We start from the raw sequence: 23,298 nt of genomic DNA on the forward strand, positions 1-23,298 counted from the left end.
GAGAAAGTTTCTGATATTTTAATTTTCATCTTTGGGCTGAATATCTAAAGAGAATGTGCTATAAGTGTGCAACAAAAATCCACGACTGGTGAGATGGAGGATACAGCCAGAAATGAAGATATATATTTAAGGCCCTCCAGTTCAGAGTATACGAAAAACATGGGATTCAATGAGCCAACTAAAGGAATGAATATTAAACAAGCAAACACATGAAAAGGGGGGACTAAGATGTATAATTAAAGGACAGAACAATTATTAAGCTAAAACACAGAAGTAGGTCATAAATATTTAGAAGATTAACAGTATATGAAAAAAATATTACTCAGCCTTAAGGAAGGATAATATATGTCTAATATGACAGTGGAAATATACCCAGGATACTTCCTTAATTGAAAAGCAGAATGTGGGCTCTTCTGCTTCTGATTCTCTGAGGGATGAAATATCCTCCAACTACAGAACTAGAACCTACATAAAAATTTGGGGCTCACAGGAAGGAAAATAAACCTCCAAGTGATCCACACCCTCTCCCTACCCCACAAAGCAAACTGAAACCAGGGCAGTGAAATGGGGCTACTTTAGGGGTAAATCTAATGTTACCACTCCCTGTGGCAAAAGGACCAAGAGTCCAGGATTAATAGCACTCACTGTTTCCTGGAAGAAACAAATGAAAATGTTGCCCTGGTGAAACTTCATCACGTCAGATATCCAGGTTTTCTGTAGATTCAGATGAGCCAGGTAGGAACTCACAATCAAAGATCACCAAACAGCAAAGGAAATAAATAAACCACCATGCACAAGAGTCTCAGAAACAACAAATATCAGACTGATTTCAGATAATGATAAAGAATTTAGAATTTAGAATAAAATAATCTGTGATTATTTTAAAGGAATAAAAGATGGCAATCACAAAAATGAGCAAGCAACAAGAGATTATGAGAGATTGCAAGATATACTTGAAAAGAATTAACCTGAACTTGCAGAAGCAAAAGGTATAAGTGTTGAACCAAAATACTGAATGAAAGTATTAAACAGCAGACTAGTTATGAGTAAGGAGAGAATTATTGAACTGAGTGAAGATCTGATGAACTACCCAGAATGCACCCACATAGCCAAGGAGAATGGAAAATATGAAAGGGGGCTTGAGAGACATGGAAGACAGAATGAGAAGGTCTAAATATATTTCTACCCAGAATTCCAGAAGGAAAGAGCCAGAGAGAACAAAAAAGAGGCAATATTTGAAGAAATGGTTACCAAGAATTTTCCAGAAGCAATGGAAGAACAAGTATTCAAAGACACATGGCACATATACCATATCCAAACCAGGACAAACGTATAGACCAAAAGAAAATGCACCTAAATATACTGTGGTGAAACTGAAGGACAAGGATTAAGAACAACAAGGAACAACAAATAGACAGGATGGACAGAAGACCTCTCAACAGCAACAATGAAAGACAAAAGATAGTAGAAAAATAGCTTCCATTAGAAGGGGTGGGAGGAAGGAAGAAGGAAGTGGGGGGACTATGGTAATTAAGACAGAGACAAAGAAACCAATGATTCAAGAAGCACCAAAATAAAACCTTACACATCTGGGAAGCAGTATATATGAGAGAAAGGTAGCATTCAGATTAATAAAGGAAAAATGAATTCAATATATGGGACCCAGAAGTGGATATACATGTGGGGAAAGAAAAATGAAATTGATCCCCACCTCACTCCATAAATATCAACTCTAGGTAGCTGAAAGACTTAAATGTATAAAGCAAAACTGAAACACTTATAAATACAAGGTAAATACTTTTATCCCTGTGCAGTTGATATTTTAAAATTTTCATAAAACATAACCACAAAAATGATAACCAAGAATATCAAAATTAAGAACTTCTGTTCATCAAAAGACAACATAGAGAAAGTGAAAATATATGCCAGACACTGGAAGAAGATATTTGCCAGAAACATAACCAACATAGGATCAGTATTCAGATTATATAAAGAATTAGTACAAATAAAAGAGAAAAAGACAAAGAAATCAATAGGAAAATGGAAAAGACATCAGTAGGCATTCAACAGATGAAAGACATACGGCCAATCAACATAAGGAAAGATTTTAAACTTTATTAGTAATTTGAGAAATGCAAAATAAAATGAGATCCCATTTCCACCCACCTGACTCAAAAGATTTAAAATCTGACGATAGTAAGTGTTGACAAGAATGTGGATGAATGGTAACTCTACACACCGCTGGTACATAAGTGGTACAGTCACTTTGGAAAAAGACACATTCTTTTGTAAAGGACAACATTATGCTGCTCTGTGACTCATCAATTCCACTCACATTCTTGATGAAGAATGTACATAGCTTCATTTTTCATTTAAAAAAAAAAGTGAAACAATCTAAATGTCTGTCAACAAGAGAATGGGAAAGTAGGTTGTGGTCTATTCACAGTGGAGTATCACACAGCACAGAAAGCAATGAACTAGGGCTACGTGCTGCAATGTGGACTTAGAAATACATAATAATGAGTGAACAAAGCAATAATACCACTTTTATAAAGTTTAAAAATAAGGAAAACTAAAGGACATATTGTTTGGAGATACATACATTTTGAGCAAAACTATAGAGCAAAGCAAAGGACACGATAAACACAAAGCCAACAGAAAGCTGCTCTCTGAGGGACCAGGATGAAGCCCACAGGCCACGGCAACAACATTGCAGATATTCTAGTTCCTAGGCTGGTGGTGAGCCTCTGGGTGTTTATCTGATTATTGAAATATACACATATAATATACATATACATATGGAATGTGCAAACTGGTATATGTCCTTTACAGAAGTGAAGACAGAGGAAATTTAACACTCATTAGCTTCCAGGCAGGGCAGAGTAGGGAGAGACTTTCTTTGTTTATTTTGTACCTTTCAGTGATGTCTGAGTTTTCTATCCATATATACTAATCTTAGAAAATGAATAAATAGGAATTATCTGCATGAATGAGTTAGGGTTACTTTTTAATTTTCTTCTTTATACTTTAAAGTTGTGTTTTTAAAAAATAATAAATGCTATTTTAGATTAAAAAAAAAAAGAAACTGTAACAGATCTTTGCAGCATCTCACTTATCTAGGAACTCATGTCAGGTGGAGGCTACAACCTAAAGTGGTATCAGGAATAGGGAATCTGAACGTTTGTTTGAAGGTAAGGATGCTCCTTAAAAATAGAAAGGGCACATACAGACCAGATGGTAAATTCTGTTTTCACGTTTATTTTTTCCCTAGTTTTGTAATTTGACTGTAATTTTACATAGAAAGTAGGCAAGGCTTTAAAAGGCCTCAAGGTCATTTGGCCCTAAAACACATTCAAATGGAAAAAAGTTTTAAAAGATAGCATCACACCACTAATAAATTTATGTATTGTGCCAATAATTTGTATGTTTATTTTTAATGACAAATGGATATATTTTGAAAAGATCTTACTGTTATTCCTTCATGTTCTTTCTTCTCATGTCCTTTGTTCTCCTGAACAGGCCTGGGCTCTGAAGAACTCACATTCTGTGCATTTTCTACCTTTTGACCTAGAGATTTGGGAGACGGGAGAATCAACAGCAGGAATACTTCAGATGGTAAAAACTGGAAAAGGTTTTTATACATAGGTAATTATTAAATTTAAGTATCCTAAGATATACAAAAGAGAGAGATCTGGGCCCAGCACACTGGTAGCCTATGGATCACGTCTGCTCCATAGACCTGGTCTCTGACGCACAGACAGCTTCACTGTCTTGGGTTACGTTACCCAGGGGGCAGGCAACAAGAGCCTCGGGGAAGGGGTCTCAGACAAGAGCTGCCTGAGTCAGCCAGGCAAGCTGAAGGGGAAAGGAAGCAGTGAGGTGGCTCAGCATTGCTGGCGAGAGAAATAACCAGTGTCAGTAATAAAAAAGGGAATATCACCACCAAGCCTGCAAAAGGTAATTTAAAAGATCACATTCTATGAGTAGTCTGGGGCCAATAAATTTGAAAAAAAAAATACACGAATTGAACAAATTCCTAGGAAAAAAACACAACTTATCCAAAAGAAAACAGGAAAAAGAAAATATGAATAGTCATAGTGATTTAAAAATTTGAATAGTACTTTAAAATCTTCCTAGAAGAAAACTCCAAGCAACCGATGGATTCTACCAAGTATTTAAGGGGGAAAAAAAAGTCATAATGATCTTACACAAAGACTTTTGGAGAAGAGAAAATCTTTCAGATAATACATTTCTCAAATTATTTTTATCGTATTTTCTTATCTCAAGAGGATTTCTAAGAGGGGATACTTCCTACGCATTTGACGAGGCTGGCATGACCCTGACATTAAGGACTAGGGGACGGCTGGGTTGATTTCTTCTCCAACCCATGAAACTAAATAAGTGTGTTCACTGTTGCAAGATACGTTTAAACATGTGCTTTCACTGTAAAATACATTAGTCACTGTTTACAGGTCTAACCATCTGCCTCTTTGCCCTCCACACCAGTTGCTGCTAAAAGCTGTTGGAGAAACTGTGTGGGTTAATGCTATTACAAGTTATTATGTTCAACCTCAGCAGACTCTGCACGCTGCTAATAAACTTCTTCACGAGTCTGGTCAGCCTTCCATTCTCACTGTCGACGTTTCTCCTCGCAGCCCTTTCCTCACCCCTCACACCTCTCCTCCCTGCCTCCGCCCTAACTTGCTGCCCTCCCTCACCCGTGGTGAACATTCTCTACCTCCCACCCACTCCAGCCACTCTGGACTTTTTTCTAGTCCTCAAACATGCCACACTTGAAAAAAGTACACACACACACACACACACACACATAATTTGGATAAATAGATTAAAATAAGTAGTTAAAATATTTCATTGCCAGAAATCACATCCTTGCAAATCAACTTATAAATTCCCTTGAAATAAATAGAGTAGAGTTAGGATAAATGTAGAAAGCCACACGACATGCAGCCCCTTCCCGGCCAGAATCTACGGTCCCGTGTGAGTAAGGGAAGCTGCTGGTACCCGGAGGGGCCTCTGAGCACAGTGGCTCCGTGACGTCAGGGCTGCTGCTGCTCCGAACCATTGGCTGCTGCTCGGCTGCTGCCAGGGGGCCGGATTCGGCTGCAGCTGCATTTTCCGGCTGCGGGCATTCTTCTACTTCTGTGGGCATTGACACAGAACATGCAGGGATGTATTTCAAGATTTTTAAAAATAATTTCACTACTTAAAACAACTGATTCTCAAAATCATAGTTTTAGATACTATTTTTTTCCACAAAAATTGTGCAGTAAGATCACTGTCTTTCACATCATAAAGTTTTCTACACTTGTTAACAGTAATATTCCACTCCAAGTGTACATCTGCTTTTTAAGTTCTACAAAGCATTTTCTTTCAATCAAAGTGAAGAAAACAAGAAGGGAGAGCGAGCAGAATGGTTGAGGACTGTGAAAGTCACTGGAGTTTCAGGGACAGGCATGTCAAGGGAAGAGGGATCCGGGAGATGCGAGGGAAGGTCACTTACATGTGCAAGAGTGGGACATCACGCGCACACACGCGCGCGCGCGCGCACACACACACACACACACACACACACACACCCTAAAGGAAGCTAAAAAGAAATGGGAATTTCAACTTGATTATTCTTTTTAAGAGATAAATGTACAACTGTCTAAAATAAAATACTGTAATTATTTAATGACATTTCACCAAATGCAAGGTTGAATTAATCACTAAAGTACAAAAACGACCCATTGGTGTTTTTAGAGAATCAATAAATATATGTCATAAAATAGAAAACCACAGCTGAGCACTGACCACTGGGTGATCCCAGCTAGGATATCTATGAACCATATTCCCCTAAAGAAGGGAAGTCCCTCCGAGCTCGTTTCTAAACTTCACGGTTCATTTTAATCTCCAAAGACAACCCAAGGTGCACCACCTCTCTGCAGCTCCGGAGTTCTATCATCCCTCTGCTCTGGCATTACCATCAGACCCCTAACTTGTGGCCTCAGAGAGGTCCCGCTACAAGAGAGATGCGACCGCGCCACTCCTCCTGCGGAGGCCCCAGGCCCCCATCACTGTCCGTCAGGCTTGCACTCCAGGGCCCCTAGAGGTCACCCCACAGGCTTGATCCCCCACCAGGAGCTCTCCCTCACTTTAGTCGTGAGCAGGCCCTGCCCACACAGCCCCTGCAGCTCCCCCCTTGAGGCTGACCTCCCCCGGGCCGCCCAGGCACCCCTCCTGTAGGACTTGCCACGTGGTCCTTGCGTGTGACCCCCACCGCTGCCTGTGCCCCAGGCTCCACACTCCCCCGTGCAGTCACGGAACTCTACACCCAGATTTTCCCCAAATTTTCATTAGCTGAAGTTTCAGTCCTTTTAAAAAGGGACTCATCAAAATTCAGCCTTACCTGGAAGTGTCACCTGCTTCCTCACCTGAAATGCAACTCGCCACCAAGATGCCCCCATTCTGTGTAACCCTTTCACCAGAGCCACAATCCAAAGGGCTGGTCGGCCCCAACCAGGAAGGTGTATGTAGGAAGGTTCTAAATATAACACGGAGGATTTCACCAAAGGACTGCTGCTTTTATTTTTACTATCCACATAAAAGCTCCATTTTTTAAGTACACTGATACAAGTTACCAGGCCTCAAAACCATGAGATGTGTGTGATCCCTCGCTTATAATGCAAAGTCCTGGGCCACATTCTCCATTCAGATACTGATGGGAAGCTGGGCTTAGGGGACAAGCAGAGTAAGGGAAGGTGGCAGGAGCAGACAGACCCATTACAGCCTCATCTTTCCAGGCTGTCTCTGCTCTTCCCTGCTCCTGAACAGCCACGAGAAACACCGGACATCCTAAGTGCTCTGGGATGCTCCGCCCAGCATCCCGGAGCAGAAACCAGCCCCCTCGGCTCTACTCCCAGGCTCCTCAGCAGCAGGCAACAGAAGCCAGATGACTCCGCGGACCATCCTTCCCACTGTCTTCTTTCATTGTTTATTCTAGTTATGCAAGATACTGACACCTTCTGGGAAGGGTTTCTACTTGTTAATGAACCTGCTTGTAAATCCCAGTCAGCAGGTCAGCAGAGGGAGCCCAAGAGCTTCCTACTTCTCTAAAAGATAATTGGCACCCGCTGGTCCTTATGGACAGTGGGAAGAGTGGGTTTTATTCCCTTAAACGTGATGCCAAGAACTGGTAGATGTTGATTTCTGGCCTCTGAGCAGAAACAAATAAGAGCGGGGCCAACAGTGGCAGCATCATTTTCAAGATAAAGAACGACGCCATCTGGTGGGATGCAACAGAGCCACAGGACCACGGCTTCCAAACTCGAGTGTCCCCACTGGTCCTCAGACAACAGACAGACGAAGAGCCTGCCATGGCCAGCTGGTCTGCCTTCCCAACAGGCTGGCCTGATGTGGCTTTAATGCTCTGTTTTTGTAAACCTGTTGGTAGGGCCTTCTCAGATGGAGGAAGTCCAAGCCTGAAGAAACCATGGGAAGAGGTGGGACGGGAACCGCCGAGAAGAGTGGGAGGGAAGGGGAGAATCATGGGTCCAGGGATCTGTCAGGCTGTGTGGGGACGGTGCCCTGAGCTGTCCCTGTACTTGGCTGTTATGTTGACAGAGTGTGAAAAAAAAGGATATAAATTCTCCTTATCCCACAAGTTATATATATGTACACTTTTTGGCCTTTTCTCATACTTTGTACTAAGTATATACTCAAGATTTGTTTTGTATAGATGAACAAATGAATATCAGAAACATTTTCTTAATACCTTTTTCCTCTTTCTTTTTTAAACAGTTCTCGAGCTCCCTCTGCTGGCTTTTTATTTTTGTTAAGGCTGCACCCCTTCTACAGGATCAGCTGTAGCAAATGCTCTTTCATAACAGATTAAAACCATTTAATACTGATATGCAAATATCAAGGTAGAGGATTATCTGACATGCAAAATATAAAAAGGACAGTCTAGGTTATATAAAAATTGCGTTATAAATTTTGTGAGGTCTAATGCATTCTCTGTTTTGACTATCACACAATTTGAATCACTTCAAAGAGCTGAATTCTATGTCAGATTCACCGAATCATTTACTTTCTCTCAAGCAGAGCTAACCCAATAACCCAAACTCTGAAAGCACCAACTTTCTGGCTTCTTGATAGTGTACGTTACACAACACCAACACCATTACTAAATCATTGCTTTCTAAAGCTCATTCAAAGCACCAGAAAAATGATCGAATAAGGATTAATTTCATTTTTTCCCACACTGAGAGAAGAATTGGCATGATTAAATTAAGTGTGTAAACTCTTCAGAAACTTCTATTTATTCAAGAATCTGACTACTTTTCAAAAGAAATTTCATTCACTCTTTAATCTAAGCCTTCCTTAATCCATCTTATTAAACATACTGAGACTCATTCTTCAATCACCAAAATTCTGGGTTCCATTTACCCCTCATATGAGGTTGCACAAGCAAAATTAATTGTGCCATTTCCTAACTTTTAAAGCACTGTGCACAAACCAAGCTGACCCTATGAAAAGCACAAGAGACATAAATCAACTCAACATCTTGACGTGTCCCACGAGGACCACAGGTGAATCAGCCCGAACCCTGCCCACAAGCACATCCTGATAACTGGGCGCTACCTGGAAGCCAGAGACCCAGATGCGGACACCGCAAAGTGAGACTTTCAATCAGGTCCCGTTAAGCCTCTTTTGGAATGAGGGAAGATCACTGATCCTCTAATTACTACTATTACAATATTCCCCAAAGAAAAATAAAATCTACCATCTGCATGGCCTGTAAGTGCTACAGATTGATAAATGTCCCAACATAAAAGCAGTTAAAATTGCAAAACAGCTAGAATGAATTGTTTCCACAAAGGAGAAAAAAAGGAAATCACTGAAACTGCCAGTTCCACCCCCACATGTTCGTTTACGCAGCTATTCATACTAATTAACAGAATACAGGTGGTTGTGACTGTCCCAAAGTTCTGCTGCCACCAAACAGAGAGCCCAAAGGGATCAGAATAAGACATCATAGTGGGTGAAGGTAAGTAACTCTCTGTAGTTTCGGTTATTAAAACAATTTTGGTGGGTTGAATAATCATATAGACAAGGAACAAAACCAAGAAATGTTAACTTAAATGAAAACAAAATTAGCAATCACCTTCTAGTAAAGAGCGTGTGTCCAGAAGGTCAACATTAAAATTGCCTGTGTATCATGCACATGCGATGTATGCCTACTACGTCTGTATTCAGCAAAAGGTTAGCAAGATATGCCAACACCAGAATTCAAACTGGAGCACACGTTTAATTCTCTCGCGTGCCAGTCAGTGGCAGAAGCACAATCTCAGACTGGGGACTGACGTGCATCACTCTGGGCCCAGACTCTTGATAGGACAGTTACATGGGACCGTGGCTCACTTTTCTGGTAAAGAAGAAATGGCTTCAGATGAGGGAGGAGCTTGCGACTGTGGTTTTCAGATGAAACAGATCAGCAGATCGTCCTCAAAGTCACCATAGTGCTAGGTCCCTTCACCCTTTGTGCTGTAAAACCAGTAGTGAGGATGGCAGAGGCCGGAAAACACGGACCAAACATGGCCTGCTTCACTCCACGCTAAGTCGGGGTCTCTCAAACCTCAGCATCACTGATATTTTGGGTCAGACGGTTCTCTGTGGCGGCTGTCTTCTCCACTGTAGGATGGTTAGCAGCATCCATCCACTGGATGCCGGTGGCACGACCCCAGCTGTGACAACCACAGATGTCTCCAGACATTGCCACATGTTCCCCGGGGGGCAAATCATCCCCAGTTGAGAACCCCTGCTCTAAATCCTATTCTGCTTCTGTTGGAACTGTGTATGTAAATATAGGAATCAAGAATCCGAGTAAACTAAAATATAATAATGAATGAGAAAAAAGCTTCCAAAATGAAATTACTAACAGGAGAAGATTTCTTGTGAGAACACATTCTGGACAAACTAGTTAAAAAAACTTAAACAAAATGGGAAAAAGTGGGTTGTGAAGAAAGAAAACTTTTCACCATGCAAAAAGTTCCTTATGGATGTATATCAGCCAAATAGAAAGCCAAAGTATTTTAAATACTTTATTAATCATCTCCAGGCAGGAGTATTTTTTGGAAAACCAAATTATGAAGCAGTTAATGCTCATCGGTAATTTAACTGACTGGTGGCCATCTTCTCCTGTACCATTCTTACTATTTTCCAACTTCAGTATTTACTAGGGAAAAAGAGCTTTCTGAGAAACACAGTTCTTAGTCTTCCCTCATATTCTAGAAATTAAATAATATTATATTTTAGATTCTCACCAGGGGAATGAAGCTAATTTTGCTTTGCTAAACCACAGTATGACATGATTTAGTGCCACTCAAAGCCACAAGTAAGCTATCTCCAGTATTAAATAAGTACTAGTCTATAATACCATCTTTTGGAAAATAAAAAGAACATGGAAATATTTCCCGCTTTAGCAAGAAGATTCAGTTCATTTTAGGATCATTGAAAAATAAGTAGACATAGACCTAATTATTCACTGTAGAGCAAAGTAAATCCTTTTGTTGAGGTGTCCATGCCAAAAATTTCTTCTGGTGCTGTAACATCTTAATAAACCAGAAAGTGCTCTGTATATAAACAATAGGTAGCTAAACTCAATTTTAACTGGCTGAAGGCCAGGAATAACATTTCTTTGTTTTGGAAATTAGCCATTTTTATCATTTTTTTTGACTCTAAGCTCAATAATCAGTATGAATCTGTATAAACTGATCATTACTTTAAACATGAATTATTACATGATTTACTAACTCCAAGGAAGTCTAGCCTGCAGAATTTTTCCAGTTTATTCATTTTGCGGGGGAGGCCCAGCAAACATGCTAACATTGGCACACTCGTAACTGTTGCAGAATTTTATGAAGACTTCCTTCCTCTCTGTTGGTTCCCTGTTGAAGGCACACGAGGCAGGCATCGCTGTTTTCCCCTCGTAAAAACTGTCGTGCTCAGCTGGGAATGCAAAGACCAGTGGTGTTACAGAAATTCTGCCTGACTATCCAATTGCTACTAAGCATCTTAACTGCATAGAAACAATTGATATTCGTTGAAAATAAAGGCAAAGTGCAATGGCCAGGTAGGCATGCGTCACGTGGGGAAATTAACAAAGGAAGCCAGGCGCAGAGGCGAGCGGGAGCAGCCCAGGGACGTGGGGGTGCCACATGAGACAGCATTACAGTACCTGACAGCCTGTGAGAGCAAGAGGTGTAAGATAGACCAGGGAAGAGAGCGCTCACGGTGTGGAGGAGAAGCGGGACGCTTTTAGTGGCGGGCAAAGCCTCAGAGAGGTGGGCACAGCTGCTGACAGACTGGCTTCGCTTAGCTTCCAGGAGAGATAAAGCAACAATCATGTCAGAAGAACCGCAGGATCTTTCACTTCCTTTTCATTATTATTATTTTTCTGGTCTCTCTTTAAATATTCAAAGGAGGTCATTTCAAACTTTGAAGGAAGTTAGCACAAAGCACAGTATTTAATGATAGTCTCTAAATACAGCCAACTTTCAGTCATTCTGATGGCATGGGAGCACAGGCCTTTCACAAATAATCAATCTCATTTTATAATGCTTTGTATGTTGAGCCTTTCCTTTTTTTCTGCTGTGTATCAGATTCACATTTAGCTTGTTTGTTTACTTGGGCAGACATTACAACCAGTTTTCTCTTCCTAATGGGTCCAAACAAAAAGGCCATGGTGAGGGGCTTCCCTGGTGGCGCAGTGGTTGAGAGTCTGCCTGCCGATGCAGGGGACACGGGTTCGTGCCCCGGTCCGGGAGGATCCCACATGCCGGGGAGCGGCTGGGCCCGTGAGCCATGGCCGCTGAGCCTGCACGTCTGGAGCCTGTGCTCCGCAACGGGAGAGGCCACGGCAGTGAAAGGCCCACGTACCGAGAAAAAAAAGAGTAAAAAAAAAAAGGCCACGGTGAGGGACGGAAAATCTAACCTAAGATTAAAATGGTTTCATAAATAATCAATAATTCAAAACCTGGTTTACTGAGAGATGACTGCATTCAGAAGCACATCGCTTAGTAAACTGAAGAGCCTGAAAGCTCCAGAACACGTAAGAGTCAAGCTGAACATTCAAGGGTCTGATATTTGGGAAAAAGGTAAAAAAATCTCCATGAAACCCATCCTTTTGAATCACATTTCGGGCTTATTAAATCCACAGTTTCTTAGTACAAAATTTATGGTGTTCTTAAGTTTCTATGTACTGCTAGTCAAAACCATTTGAGAAAATGGATGGACACAGGAAGAGAGTAGGCCTCATACATATGAAACCACCATCAGTAAAACCAGTTTTATCCTTAAAACAAAAATATGGAGGTTTACTTGCTGTACTATTTTCACATGATTTTATTTAACATTAATGGAATACAACTACAAACGGTAGTGACACATTTGCAAAAGGCAAAACAAACTTTTTACTTTCCTGTCTTCCCCCACTCTGTATCAGAATTCCCAGCTCTACAGAACTGTCTGCAGAAGTGATTACAGCATAATCACAAACGTATAAGATACTATTTAGGTGAAAACGACTTCTGTGTAAACATCAAACTGACTGACTTCAAATTTCCTAAAAGATTTGTCTAATGCTCAATGTTAGGGACATTTCATTTGAGTGTTGCTTTTAAAACGTTTTCCTCTTGGGCTTTCCTGGTGGCGCAGTGGTTGGGAGTTCGCCTGCCGATGCAGGGGACACGGGTTCGTGCCCCGGTCCAGGAGGATCCCACATGCCGCGGAGCGGCTGGGCCCATGGACCATGGCCACTGGGCCTGCACATCCGGAGCCTGTGCTCCACAGCGGGAGTGAGAGGCCCGTGTACCGCAAAAAAAAAAAAAAAAAAGAAAAAGGAAAAAGGTTTTCCTCTTATAATTCAAATAATTGTGCATTTTTCCAAAATTGATGACTAGATATTTTAGAGATAATATAGATTATTTTGTGTGAAAATTAATTGACTTGCTTTAACCATTCACTTTAGACATGTAAAGTTTTAGCATCATTCATACTCAGGAATGGAGGCTGACTCTGTCATTCTTAAGACTCCCCCTGCCAGTCCTTTTAAGGTGCAAACGAGTACATTCTCTGTTAAATTAATTGTCACTCCCCTACTCCACAATTGCTGATTTTATATTTCCCTCTTGCCACCATCACTGACAGTTTCTCAGTCTAAGTGTAGTCTGTGGGGCAAATTATAATAGAATAATCTTAAAATATTCTCTTACTGAGATTAGAAAAAAAAGTCACTTTCAAATGGGTCTTCCATAATAAAAAATCTTCATGATAACAGTGCACAAACTAATGTCATGAGCTGCTTCCTGTTCTCTCATTAAAAGGTGGCCTCTACACAACCAAAATCTACCATAAAAATGTTCTGGGCCTTCTTAAAAGGCTAAAAATACGTAAAAATAATAGAAGTGAGTAAAAGCTCATGTAGTCTATGTAGATTACATTTATAAAACAGCATGATATAATAAAATATTCAAAAACCATTGTTTTCACAGGCAACAAGAGTCATAATATTCTATAATATTAAAAAATATAAAATAGGAATATATACGTATCCATACATGTATGTGTGTAGAACACATGAAGATAATAGATCTGTCCTACTCAACAGCTCTCATCTTCATTCTCTTTTAAAGGTTATGCTTCCAAGTGTTTTTAACTGAATGAATCCTGCAAAGGCCAGGTTTATGGTGTTGAAGTGACATACTCTACAAGGACCTTTACATGGCTTTGTATTGGGTTGGCCAAAAACTTCATTTGGGTTTTTCTGTAAGATGTTACTTTTTGGCCAACCCAATAAAAGCTCTTAGCTTTGTATGACTTTTCAGGTCCCTGAGAACACTGATAAACAGAACCGCACGGGCATAAAGGCACAGAAGATTTTCTAAAACCTATTGGCGCCTCTACCGTATTGCTGGTCTAGAATACCTCTTGAAAAAGGAAGATGCAATCTCTCCTATGGCTGTGTTTTGGCCAAGTAGTGGCATATGGAACATGCAATATACAATCATTTGCTGCTCGTTAAAATGTGAGAATAAAATTTTAAAAAGTGCTTTGAATGAACACTTTTATCACCTCTGTAATTCAGGGGTTGTGAGGGGCAGCAGGAAGTCTGGGCGGCTCAGGCATGATGCCACCTTTGTCACAAACTTCTCTTCTGATCCCTTTTAAGGATCCAGTGATGGAAGAAAGGTATTTTGGGAGCTGGCATGAGAAAGGAAATGCGTGAATAAGCCTCCCCCAAAGCTGCCTGTTACCAGAAACTAGGTCTCTCCTCAGGGAGAGGAGGAAGCAAGAAGGAGGGTATAAATAAGGTGACAAGGACAAACAAATACTATGGTGAAAACAAGGAGGAGTTAGGGTTGAGGCGTAATATGTTTTCATTAAAACTCCAACAGGATTCTAAGCCGTCTGTAGTAAGCCTTTACTAAGCATTGGAAAAAATGTTGAGTGTCCATGAATCCTTGATTTATGACCGGAGGAAACGTGACCTTCTCTCTGTGGTCAACATGCTGAATATCAATTACAATTGCATGGTATTATTGATGTGAAAAACTACAGGAATCTGAGAAAAACTCATAGGACTCTGTTTTAAACTTAAGTTACAGCCTCAAAGTCACTGGGAAGGTTCGGGGCTTTATTTGTTCTTATTAAAAACTGTATACAAGCTTACTTATTAAAGAGTTCTCTCTTTTTAAGAGTAAACTGTAGCAACAGTTTGATTAACTGGAGGTTCCCTGTCAAGTTCTTGTTAATTCTAACAGCCTGTAAGGTCAACATCTACAGGCATGTAAAGCTCCATTTTCCAAAGAAGCAAAAAATGTAAATGTCTCCTTCCAGTCCTGAAAACTAAGCCCTTATTCTCCTTTTCTTTGCTGGAATAAGTTTCCACCCTCTCTTCAGATCAGCATTGTTCAACAGCAACAACAATGCGACTGGTTGTGTGATTACTAAGAATCTATTTTCTTCAAGGGTCAAACAAAACATCTATTTTCTCTCTTTTGCACAAATATCTCACTCAATATTAACATCTCAAGTTCTTTTTCACAATGAAGGATTTAGAAATAAATGTCACAAACTGATTCGGAAAGTAGTTAGACAGAAAGTTGAAAAGATACAGAGACATCTCAGTTAATAAAAGGCCTGGTGTTTTAAGTTCTGAGTGGAACTTTAAAACTTTAAAAACATTTGATTCTTATAAATCCATTCCTTTGAGAAATACTAGAACACGTGCTTACCGGTTGCTTTCTGGCGGACGATGTTTCTCGCTTTCTCAACTCCCGGCGCCCCGGATGTGGTGGCACTCCTAAATCTCATGGGCTCGGCCACATCGGGGTGGCTCCGCCAGCTCAGAGAAAAGGATCTCCCCACAGTGGTTCCTTTCTGAGAATCTGGAACACAGCCTACGAGACAAGAAAAATAATCCAGAGACTGAATTCATTATTATTTCTTTCATAGCCTGTGCTGCTCAGCAAATGTCATACATAGAATGATGTATATAAGTCAGCAGATTAGGTGCCACTTCCTTATATTACAATTTAGGGAGTTATTCATACATCAGGAATCTGAAAATTCCTGTTGCCAAAGTATTTTTCAAGCATCTTCAACGGTCTCATGAAAATTCACATATCTTCACAGTACTCATTCCAATACACAAAAAAACATTAATAAATCTTCCTCAACATAAGAACAATGTCAAAGGAAGTTACACCACTGCTCCCAGGATACTCCAAAAACTGCTTCTATAAACCAGTAAATTAGAGATCCTGATTTTAGAACAGTATTCCATCCTGTAGACGCCAACCTCTCCATGAATCCCTGAAAGAAAATTTATGCCCATAAACTCTAATTATACTCAAATAAGCAAAGTTAATGAAATTCTACAAACAATACAAAATCCTATTTTAAGCGAAGCTCCAAATAGTAAAATACTGCAGATCTGTGAATCACCTTTTTTCTCCTCTCATACTGCTCTGGACAAGTATTTTAAGTAAGTGGTCAAGGATCAAAAGAAAGAAGAAAAGAGAATGAGGCACTTAGAGGTTTCTGCACATGTACGATGTGGCTGGTGGCTGCCACCTGTGGCTCGCTGTCACACCCAGATTCTTCTGAGAGTGTACTTTGTTTCCACAAATCTAGTGCTTGTACAGCAAATATTTCTATAATGGATATTTAAATGTGTTTTAAGAATAAGGCAATATAATAAATAAATCAGAAATATTTGCCATGGTCATTAATTAAATAGTAAAATTTGTTCTGTATCTTTCCTGAAAATAGCATTTTTTGAAGTTGTTTACCTTCCTAAGACAAGCCCATCTCCCTATGAATCTGTGTTCGCATAGTGGGAGGGAAGAGAATATTTTGGGGGCTGAAGGGGAGGGTGGATTATAAGAATTCCAGGAGGCAGGGAACATGGTTAGTTTGAGAAAGTCCTTACTTTCTGTCTCAGCCACTCCCCTCCATCCTGAAAGGTGCCCCAGTCAGGTAGACTCTTCTGGACTGAGAGCCACAGTCCAGGGAGCCAAGTTCCTGGCTGGACGCACCTAGACCCTCCCAGACTCTGGGTTTACAGAGAGGCCCCCAGAGCTGCTACGGAGGACACTACAGAGGCCCAGGGCTCAGGCTCTGGGCTCCCTGCCCTGACTTCAATCCCAAATCTCCATCTAATATATTTTTTTAGGAAGAGGCTCCTTACAACTTCAACTAGGGAGAAAAAAGGATCTTCTGCTAAAGTATGTGAGAACGTTGCATTAGACAGTCTAAATCTAAACTGGGATTAGACAATTCCACTGGAATGCCCCACACTTCAACTAGTTAGTTTTGGTTTCTCACTGACTTGCTCTTACTAATCGGTGCCTTGGCAAGCCACTCACAGACTGCAATGAAGACATTCTAGGAATCAGTCACATTAACTAGATGGCTCTGCAGTTAACTAACCATAATTGGTTCACACTTCCCCGTATCCACATCCTCCGTCATCCTCTCCCACATTAACTCTGGGCTTCAGCACATGACTTTTGGTTGCAGAAATGAGCAAGCAGAGATTTGAAATGTACCTGAAAATCTGAGTGTGTCCTCCCCTGCTCCTGGAACCCTAAGCCATTAGGTGAACAGCCTGAGCTAGCCTGCTGGGTGATGAAAGATGTACGGCCCCGTCACCTCTACTGCGCAGCCGACAGCCGGCTAACCCCTGGCAGTGGAGCTGCCGCTCGCTGAGCATGTCACAGCCCTGCTGACTGCGAACGCATCTGTGAGGCCAACACAACTGCCAACCCATAAAATCATGATCTGAATAAATGGGGTTATTTGAAGTCGCTATATTTTGGGGTGCTTTGTCACACAGCAAAGCTAACTGACACCATCTACACTAAGACCACTGTCGAGGTTGTAGTTGACCACAGCAAGTAACATGCTTTTCGTAAGTCTCTGGAGGAAAAATTCCTCACAGGTCCCAGGACCACGACAAGCCAAGCAACTAGCTTGTTTACACCTTTTGATTCTCCCGTGTTACTCTGTGATGATCAGAGTTGAATCTGCGGTGGCCCCCTTCCTGCCTCCCCAGCAGCACCGAGGCTCTTCACTGTGCATCCTGCCATTTTATCCATGCCTGGAGCTCCACCCCTGTTCATTCCGCCCCAGTGTCCTTATGTATTTTATCCATTGTATTATGTGTATTTCTATGAGCGGCCTCAAAATCTTTACACAATAAGCTGGAGCACAGGGAACTAATCCAAGGACTGCGTCACAGCCTTAAAAACAGTAATGAAGACGGGCTGCAGAGTGTCATCCCCAACAGAGACCAGTACTGAGGTTTCCCGCCTTGATCTGACTCCAGGTCTCACAACAATTTTCACCCAGAAACACAAAAAAGCCAGAATGACTCCATGTGAAGCATTCAGAACTTCTCCACCTTCCCGGGGGTGGGGCGCAGCAGAATAGATGATAAATAGTGGGGCGCCTTGAGTGGGGCTTGCCTGGCTTTGATTTCCGGCTTTACCGCTTCTTAGCTGTGTGACCCCGAGTGAGCCAATCCCTGTGGACTCTGTCCTTGAGTTTCTTGGTCTGTGATGTGGGGAGAGTGGCACGGACATCACAGGCTCCCCTGAGGGTGAAGGCAGAGAAGGTGCACCCGGCCCCCGCTGCTATCACTACTGTTCCCAATCCTCCTTCTTCCTTCTTCCCAGCCTGTCCATCATCCTCACTAAGGGGACACAGTGCTAGGAGACGCGATTGAACACCACCGTTAAAAGATACTGTCCGGGGCTTCCCTGGTGGCGCAGCGGTTGAGAGTCCGCCTGCCGATGCGTGGGACACAGGTTCGTGCCCTGGTCCGGGAAGATCCCACATGCTGCGGAGCAGCTGGGCCCGTGAGCCATGGCCGCTGAGCCTGCACGTCTGGAGCCTGTGCTCCGCAACGGAAGAGGCCACAGCAGTGAGAGGCCCGCGTACCACAAAAAAAAAAAAAAGATACTGTCCGTACAGCTGGTTCAGCTGACTATGAAATCCCATGCGTCGACTGCCTGCTGTTTAATACACACTCCTCCCCAGACTCAGACGCCCGGTGCCACCCAGCCAGGCAGCAATACCTTTGCCTCGCTGCTTCTTCTCCTTCTGTTCACTTAATTTGTCCAGAGGTAGGTTTGTCATCTCAACTCCGTACACGGTCCTGGCAAGCACCACCGTCAAGGAGTCCATGATGCTGGCCCACTCGTGGATGAGTTCTTCCCAGTCTGTGAGGGAGGACAGCACCCCAAGGAAGTCGTCCCAGAGCTCCCGAGAGATGTACACGCAGAGGTTTGCACGGATCCAGGCCACTATGAGCGTCTGAAAACGACCAATCAACAGGAGAATTCAATCATCTCCATTTGGAAGAAGTGTACTTTCGACAAAACATTGAAAATCACTATTAATAAAATGAATTTTAACATAAAAAGTGCTTGGGGATACTGTGTTTAATTTCTCAAAATGCGTCTGATCCACTGCAATCAAGATTTGAGCTACTGTGAAATTAGTTATCATTCTGAACAGACACTGATCAAAATGATCCTCGTGTCTGTGGCTGGTCCTGGCGGGACCTGGGGAGCCTATTCGCTCCCTCACGCCCTGCAGGGGCCACTCCGAGCCTTGTCTTCTGCAGGTAAACCTCCAACTCCACCAGCTCCTGCCTGACTGGCAGCAGATGAGCTCAAAGCAGACTTCAGAGCACAGACCCCAGGAAACAATGCCCACCAGGCCTGCATCTGCCCGGCCCCTCCCCCACTGCAGGCCGTGCAGGGAGGGGCCCTGCTCTCCTGCGTGCCCCCCGGCCCTAACCCCTGCTCCCGGCTTCCTCCTCAGACTCTGCATTTCTGTTAACCCCACCTCACCTTGACCCCCTGCCCATCCTACTTCCCCAGCTCCTACCCATCAGCATGTAAACATGATCCAATTCTTCCTTATCTCAAAAAAACCCCACAGAAGTTCCCTTGAGACCTGATGTCCCTTTCGAGCTACAGCCCCTTCTTCCCCTTTCAAAGCCAAATTTCTTGAAAGAATGGCCCACACCGCTCCATCTTCCACACTCACTCCATCCTCTGCCACCCCACCTTCTGCCTAGGTTTTGGTCCCCGTTCTCATGGCTCCAATGACCATCTGCTCACTACTACCCACGTTCAACCCAGACCTCTCAAGATGCTGGTTTCCTGACCCTTCTCTTTGCTCACTCGTAGCCCACGTGCCACGTCCTGCAGGCACCTGCCACGCAGCGTAGTTGTGAAAAGAACTCAGTTTCCTCCACTGAAAGCCCTCAGGCCCTCCACCTGGCCTCTCCTGCTCCCGGCCTCTGCACATACCTTTCCCTCCCTCTCTTTTCCCTCCCTCCTCATTTTGCTTCTTTAACTTCCGCCCACTCTTCAGGTCGCAACTTGGACGTCACTTCCTCCTGGATGTCCCTGATGTCACCCACCCCCAGCCTCCAGGAAGCAGCCTGCATTTCCCCCATTGGAGTTCGTTTCCCTAAGTCCCTCAGTCCCCCTGGTCTCACGGTCCACAGTACTACAGCTGCTTGCAGGGGCAACCCTACAACAAGACAATTATGCATGTATTCTGGGTATTTCCTTACCTCCAAGGTGCCCAGCTCCTTACCTCTGCCAAAATATTCCGCATCCTTTAAAACTCAACTCAAAATGTATCTCCCAGGACTTCCCTGGTGGTCCAGTGGTAAAGAATCTGCCTTCCAACGCAGGGGACGACGGTTCAATCCGTGGTTGGAGAACTAAGCCCGCGCGCCACAACTACTGAGCTCGTGCGCCTCAACTAGAGAGCCCGCGTGCCGCAAACCACAGAGCCCACGCACCCTGGAGCCTGCACGCCACAACTAGAGAAGAGAAAACCCGCACGCCACAACTAGAAAGAAGACCTCACACCACAACAAAAGATACCGCATGCCTCAACGAAGATCCCACGTGCCTCAACTAAGACCCGACACAGCCTAAAACTAAAATAAATAAAAAATAAATCTTTAAAAGAAAAAACAAACAACAACAAAAAACCAAAATGTATCTCCCTTGAAAGAAGTGTCAAGTCCATCTCAGATGAGCCCCAGATGCTTTCCTAATCTTAGTAGAGGGAATCTTTATAGCCAAAGTCTGGGTAACTTCCCTGATCTGTTGTCAGAGCTAAAATGTACCAGGTAAGGTGCCAACTCGCCAATATCTCTGCCCAACCCAGATGCAAATAGGCTCCCACTGCTGTCAGGAGTTGTACTGTGCATGGGATGGGGGTGAATTTGCTTTTTAATTTAGATTAGATTAGGCGGGTTCAGGGTCGTATGGCCGTAGACTGCTTTTTAATTAAAAGAGAAATTTTTCTAATATAGACCTAGGAAAACTTTGAGAAAAAGAAAGGAGTCTGTACCTAGACAAGCCTGCTCTGACCACCTGAAAAATCATATATAAAGTGACCCTCATGACAATGTACCTGTTCTCTGTTTTAATTCATGTTAACTACACTTTTTAAAGGGGTAAAAATGTTAAAGTTGAGCTAAAATAGTTGAGTATATTGAAAACAAGGTTCTAAACACTCATATTTAAAATCTGGTTCTAAGGTGAATGAATTTTTTAAAAATTAAGGACAATGCAAAAGGAAAAATTAAAATAATGTTACCATTTATTGTTATTGGTACTTTATTATACATTTTTATTCTGACTAAAATGCCAGCTTCTGTTTATTCATTTTTTGCACTCTTGTTTTCAAAATGAGTTTGAGGTCATTACCATAAAGTGCATATACACAATAAAAGTAATAAATGGTAGATCAAAAATATAATCTTCCAGGGGCTTCCCTAGTGGCGCACTGGTTAAGAATCCGCCTGCCAATGCAGGGGACACGGGTTCAAGCCCTGGTCCGGGAAGATCCCATGTGCCGCGGAGCAATTAAGCCTGTGCGCCACAACTACTGAGCCTGCGCTCTAGAGCCCGTGAGCCACAACTACTGAAGCCCGCACACCTAGAGCCCATGCTCCCCGACAAGAGAAGCCACCGCGATGAGAAGCCCGCGCACGGCAACGAAGAGTAGCCGCCGCTCGACGCAGCTAGAGAAAGCCCGCGCACAGCCATAAAGACCCAACACAGCCAGAAATAAAATAAAATAAATTTGAAAATATACATATAATCTTCCAGAGTAGGAGAATGCAGAGACTGGCCAAGTTGCCAGGACTCAGCCTCACATGTGGTCACGGCACTGGCTTCAGGTTTAAAAGCAGAGGAGTGTGTATAAGATGCCCACTGGGTCCTGCACTGGCCTCGCTTTACTGACTAATTATTAGACAAGGACAGAACCGTGACTTCCTGCAGCTTATAGGCTTCACCTCCGCAAATCTCACAAACATGTGCATCATCACACATCACACCTCATTCTCATTCACAGCTAAGGACAGTCAGCAGACGTAAGCCCAGGGCCCCCTCTTCACAGGTTTCCCTTTTCTAACAGGAAGAGGGAAAGAGAGGGCCTCAGACTCGGTTGTCACTAACCTGGTTTGTGACCTGGACAATTTACGTGGCTTTTCTGGAGTCCTATTTCTCTCTAAAGATAAAAAGCTGAATAAGGGCATCCCTAATTTCATCCTTCGGCTCTGAAAGTCATGTTTTATCAAGTATGTCTTGGCACACAAGACGTATAAAAGACACCTTCACTAGTAAATTACTCCTTTTCTTACAAAGTTTCCTAACCAACCACTTTCTATGTCTCTCTACCCACCTCACTTAGGGGATGACATAATTTTAACGTATTGGCTCAGGCTATAAACAGAAAGACCGAAGTCCAAGTTTCCTGATATACTTCTGAGCTTCAAGCAGGAGGCACAGTTAGCACTGATGCAAGTATGTAAAGCATCATTTATGGCAATCAGCATTACTTGGTAAGTATTTAAAACTAAGTAAAACTCAAGTATCATTTCAAGAAAATTTGTCAACCCAACTTATTTACTGACAGAGAAAAAACTAAACGCTAAAGGAAAAATTAGAAAAAGATAAAAGGATAATGGCAACTTAAAATTCCCCATCCCCTTTAATAGTCTCTTTATTCAAAATTTTAAAAATCAAGTATCTGGCAATTGTAGACAGGCTGCATGACCACACAAATAATGATCAGACAGCACTTTTTTTTTTTTTTTTTTTTTTTTTTTTGCGGTACCTGGGCCTCTCACTGTCGTGGCCTCTCCCGTTGCGGAGCACAGGCTCCGGACGCGCAGGCTCAGCGGCCATGGCTCACGGGCCCAGCCGCTCCGCGGCATGTGGGATCCTCCCGGACCGGGGCACGAACCCGTGTCCCCTGCATCGGCAGGCGGACTCTCAACCACTGCGCCACCAGGGAACCCAGACAGCACATTTTAATTGTAGGATGGGACTAAGATGGAGCCGCCTGACTGCCTGGCAGATCTGCCCTGACCTTTCACATTTCCCTCCTCCTGGGGTCTCACAAAAGGACTTGGGAGGCCAACAGATGATCATAAATCCCAGGTGCATCCTCTCTGATTCTTCCAACAACCCTGGAAGGTAGGAAGGAGCCCCTTCCTGACTGTGGCAGATTAGGGACAAGACTCAGAAAGATGAAGTGATTTGCTCAAGGCCACACAAGCCAGGAAGTACCAGAGCTGGGGTCAGAACCCAGAATCTGTCTAAGTCTAAAAAGCACATCTTCTCTCTGCTACTTTATGGTTAGCTCTCAATTAATGTAAGCATTCCTCTGGATGCGCTGAACCAC

At 42.8% G+C, this 23,298-nt stretch overlaps 1 protein-coding gene across 1 annotated transcript in view; it reads right to left on the reverse strand.

Moving 5' to 3' along the window:
* RALGAPA2 (Ral GTPase activating protein catalytic subunit alpha 2) overlaps positions 1 to 23,298 on the reverse strand; it is a 264,917-nt gene that overhangs the window by 149,248 nt on the left and 92,371 nt on the right. Inside the window, 4 exon segments of the mRNA XM_089896513.1 lie at positions 3,470 to 3,567; positions 5,023 to 5,160; positions 15,297 to 15,461; positions 18,645 to 18,882. Of these exon segments, the coding sequence (XP_089752639.1) occupies positions 3,470 to 3,567; positions 5,023 to 5,160; positions 15,297 to 15,461; positions 18,645 to 18,882 (639 nt within the window).

This window comes from Delphinapterus leucas, chromosome 15, assembly GCF_059928025.1.
Source record: "Delphinapterus leucas isolate spDelLeu-1000000601 "Yukka" chromosome 15, BTC_Dleu_Yukka2, whole genome shotgun sequence".
In the NCBI taxonomy this organism is placed as follows: domain Eukaryota; kingdom Metazoa; phylum Chordata; class Mammalia; order Artiodactyla; family Monodontidae; genus Delphinapterus; species Delphinapterus leucas.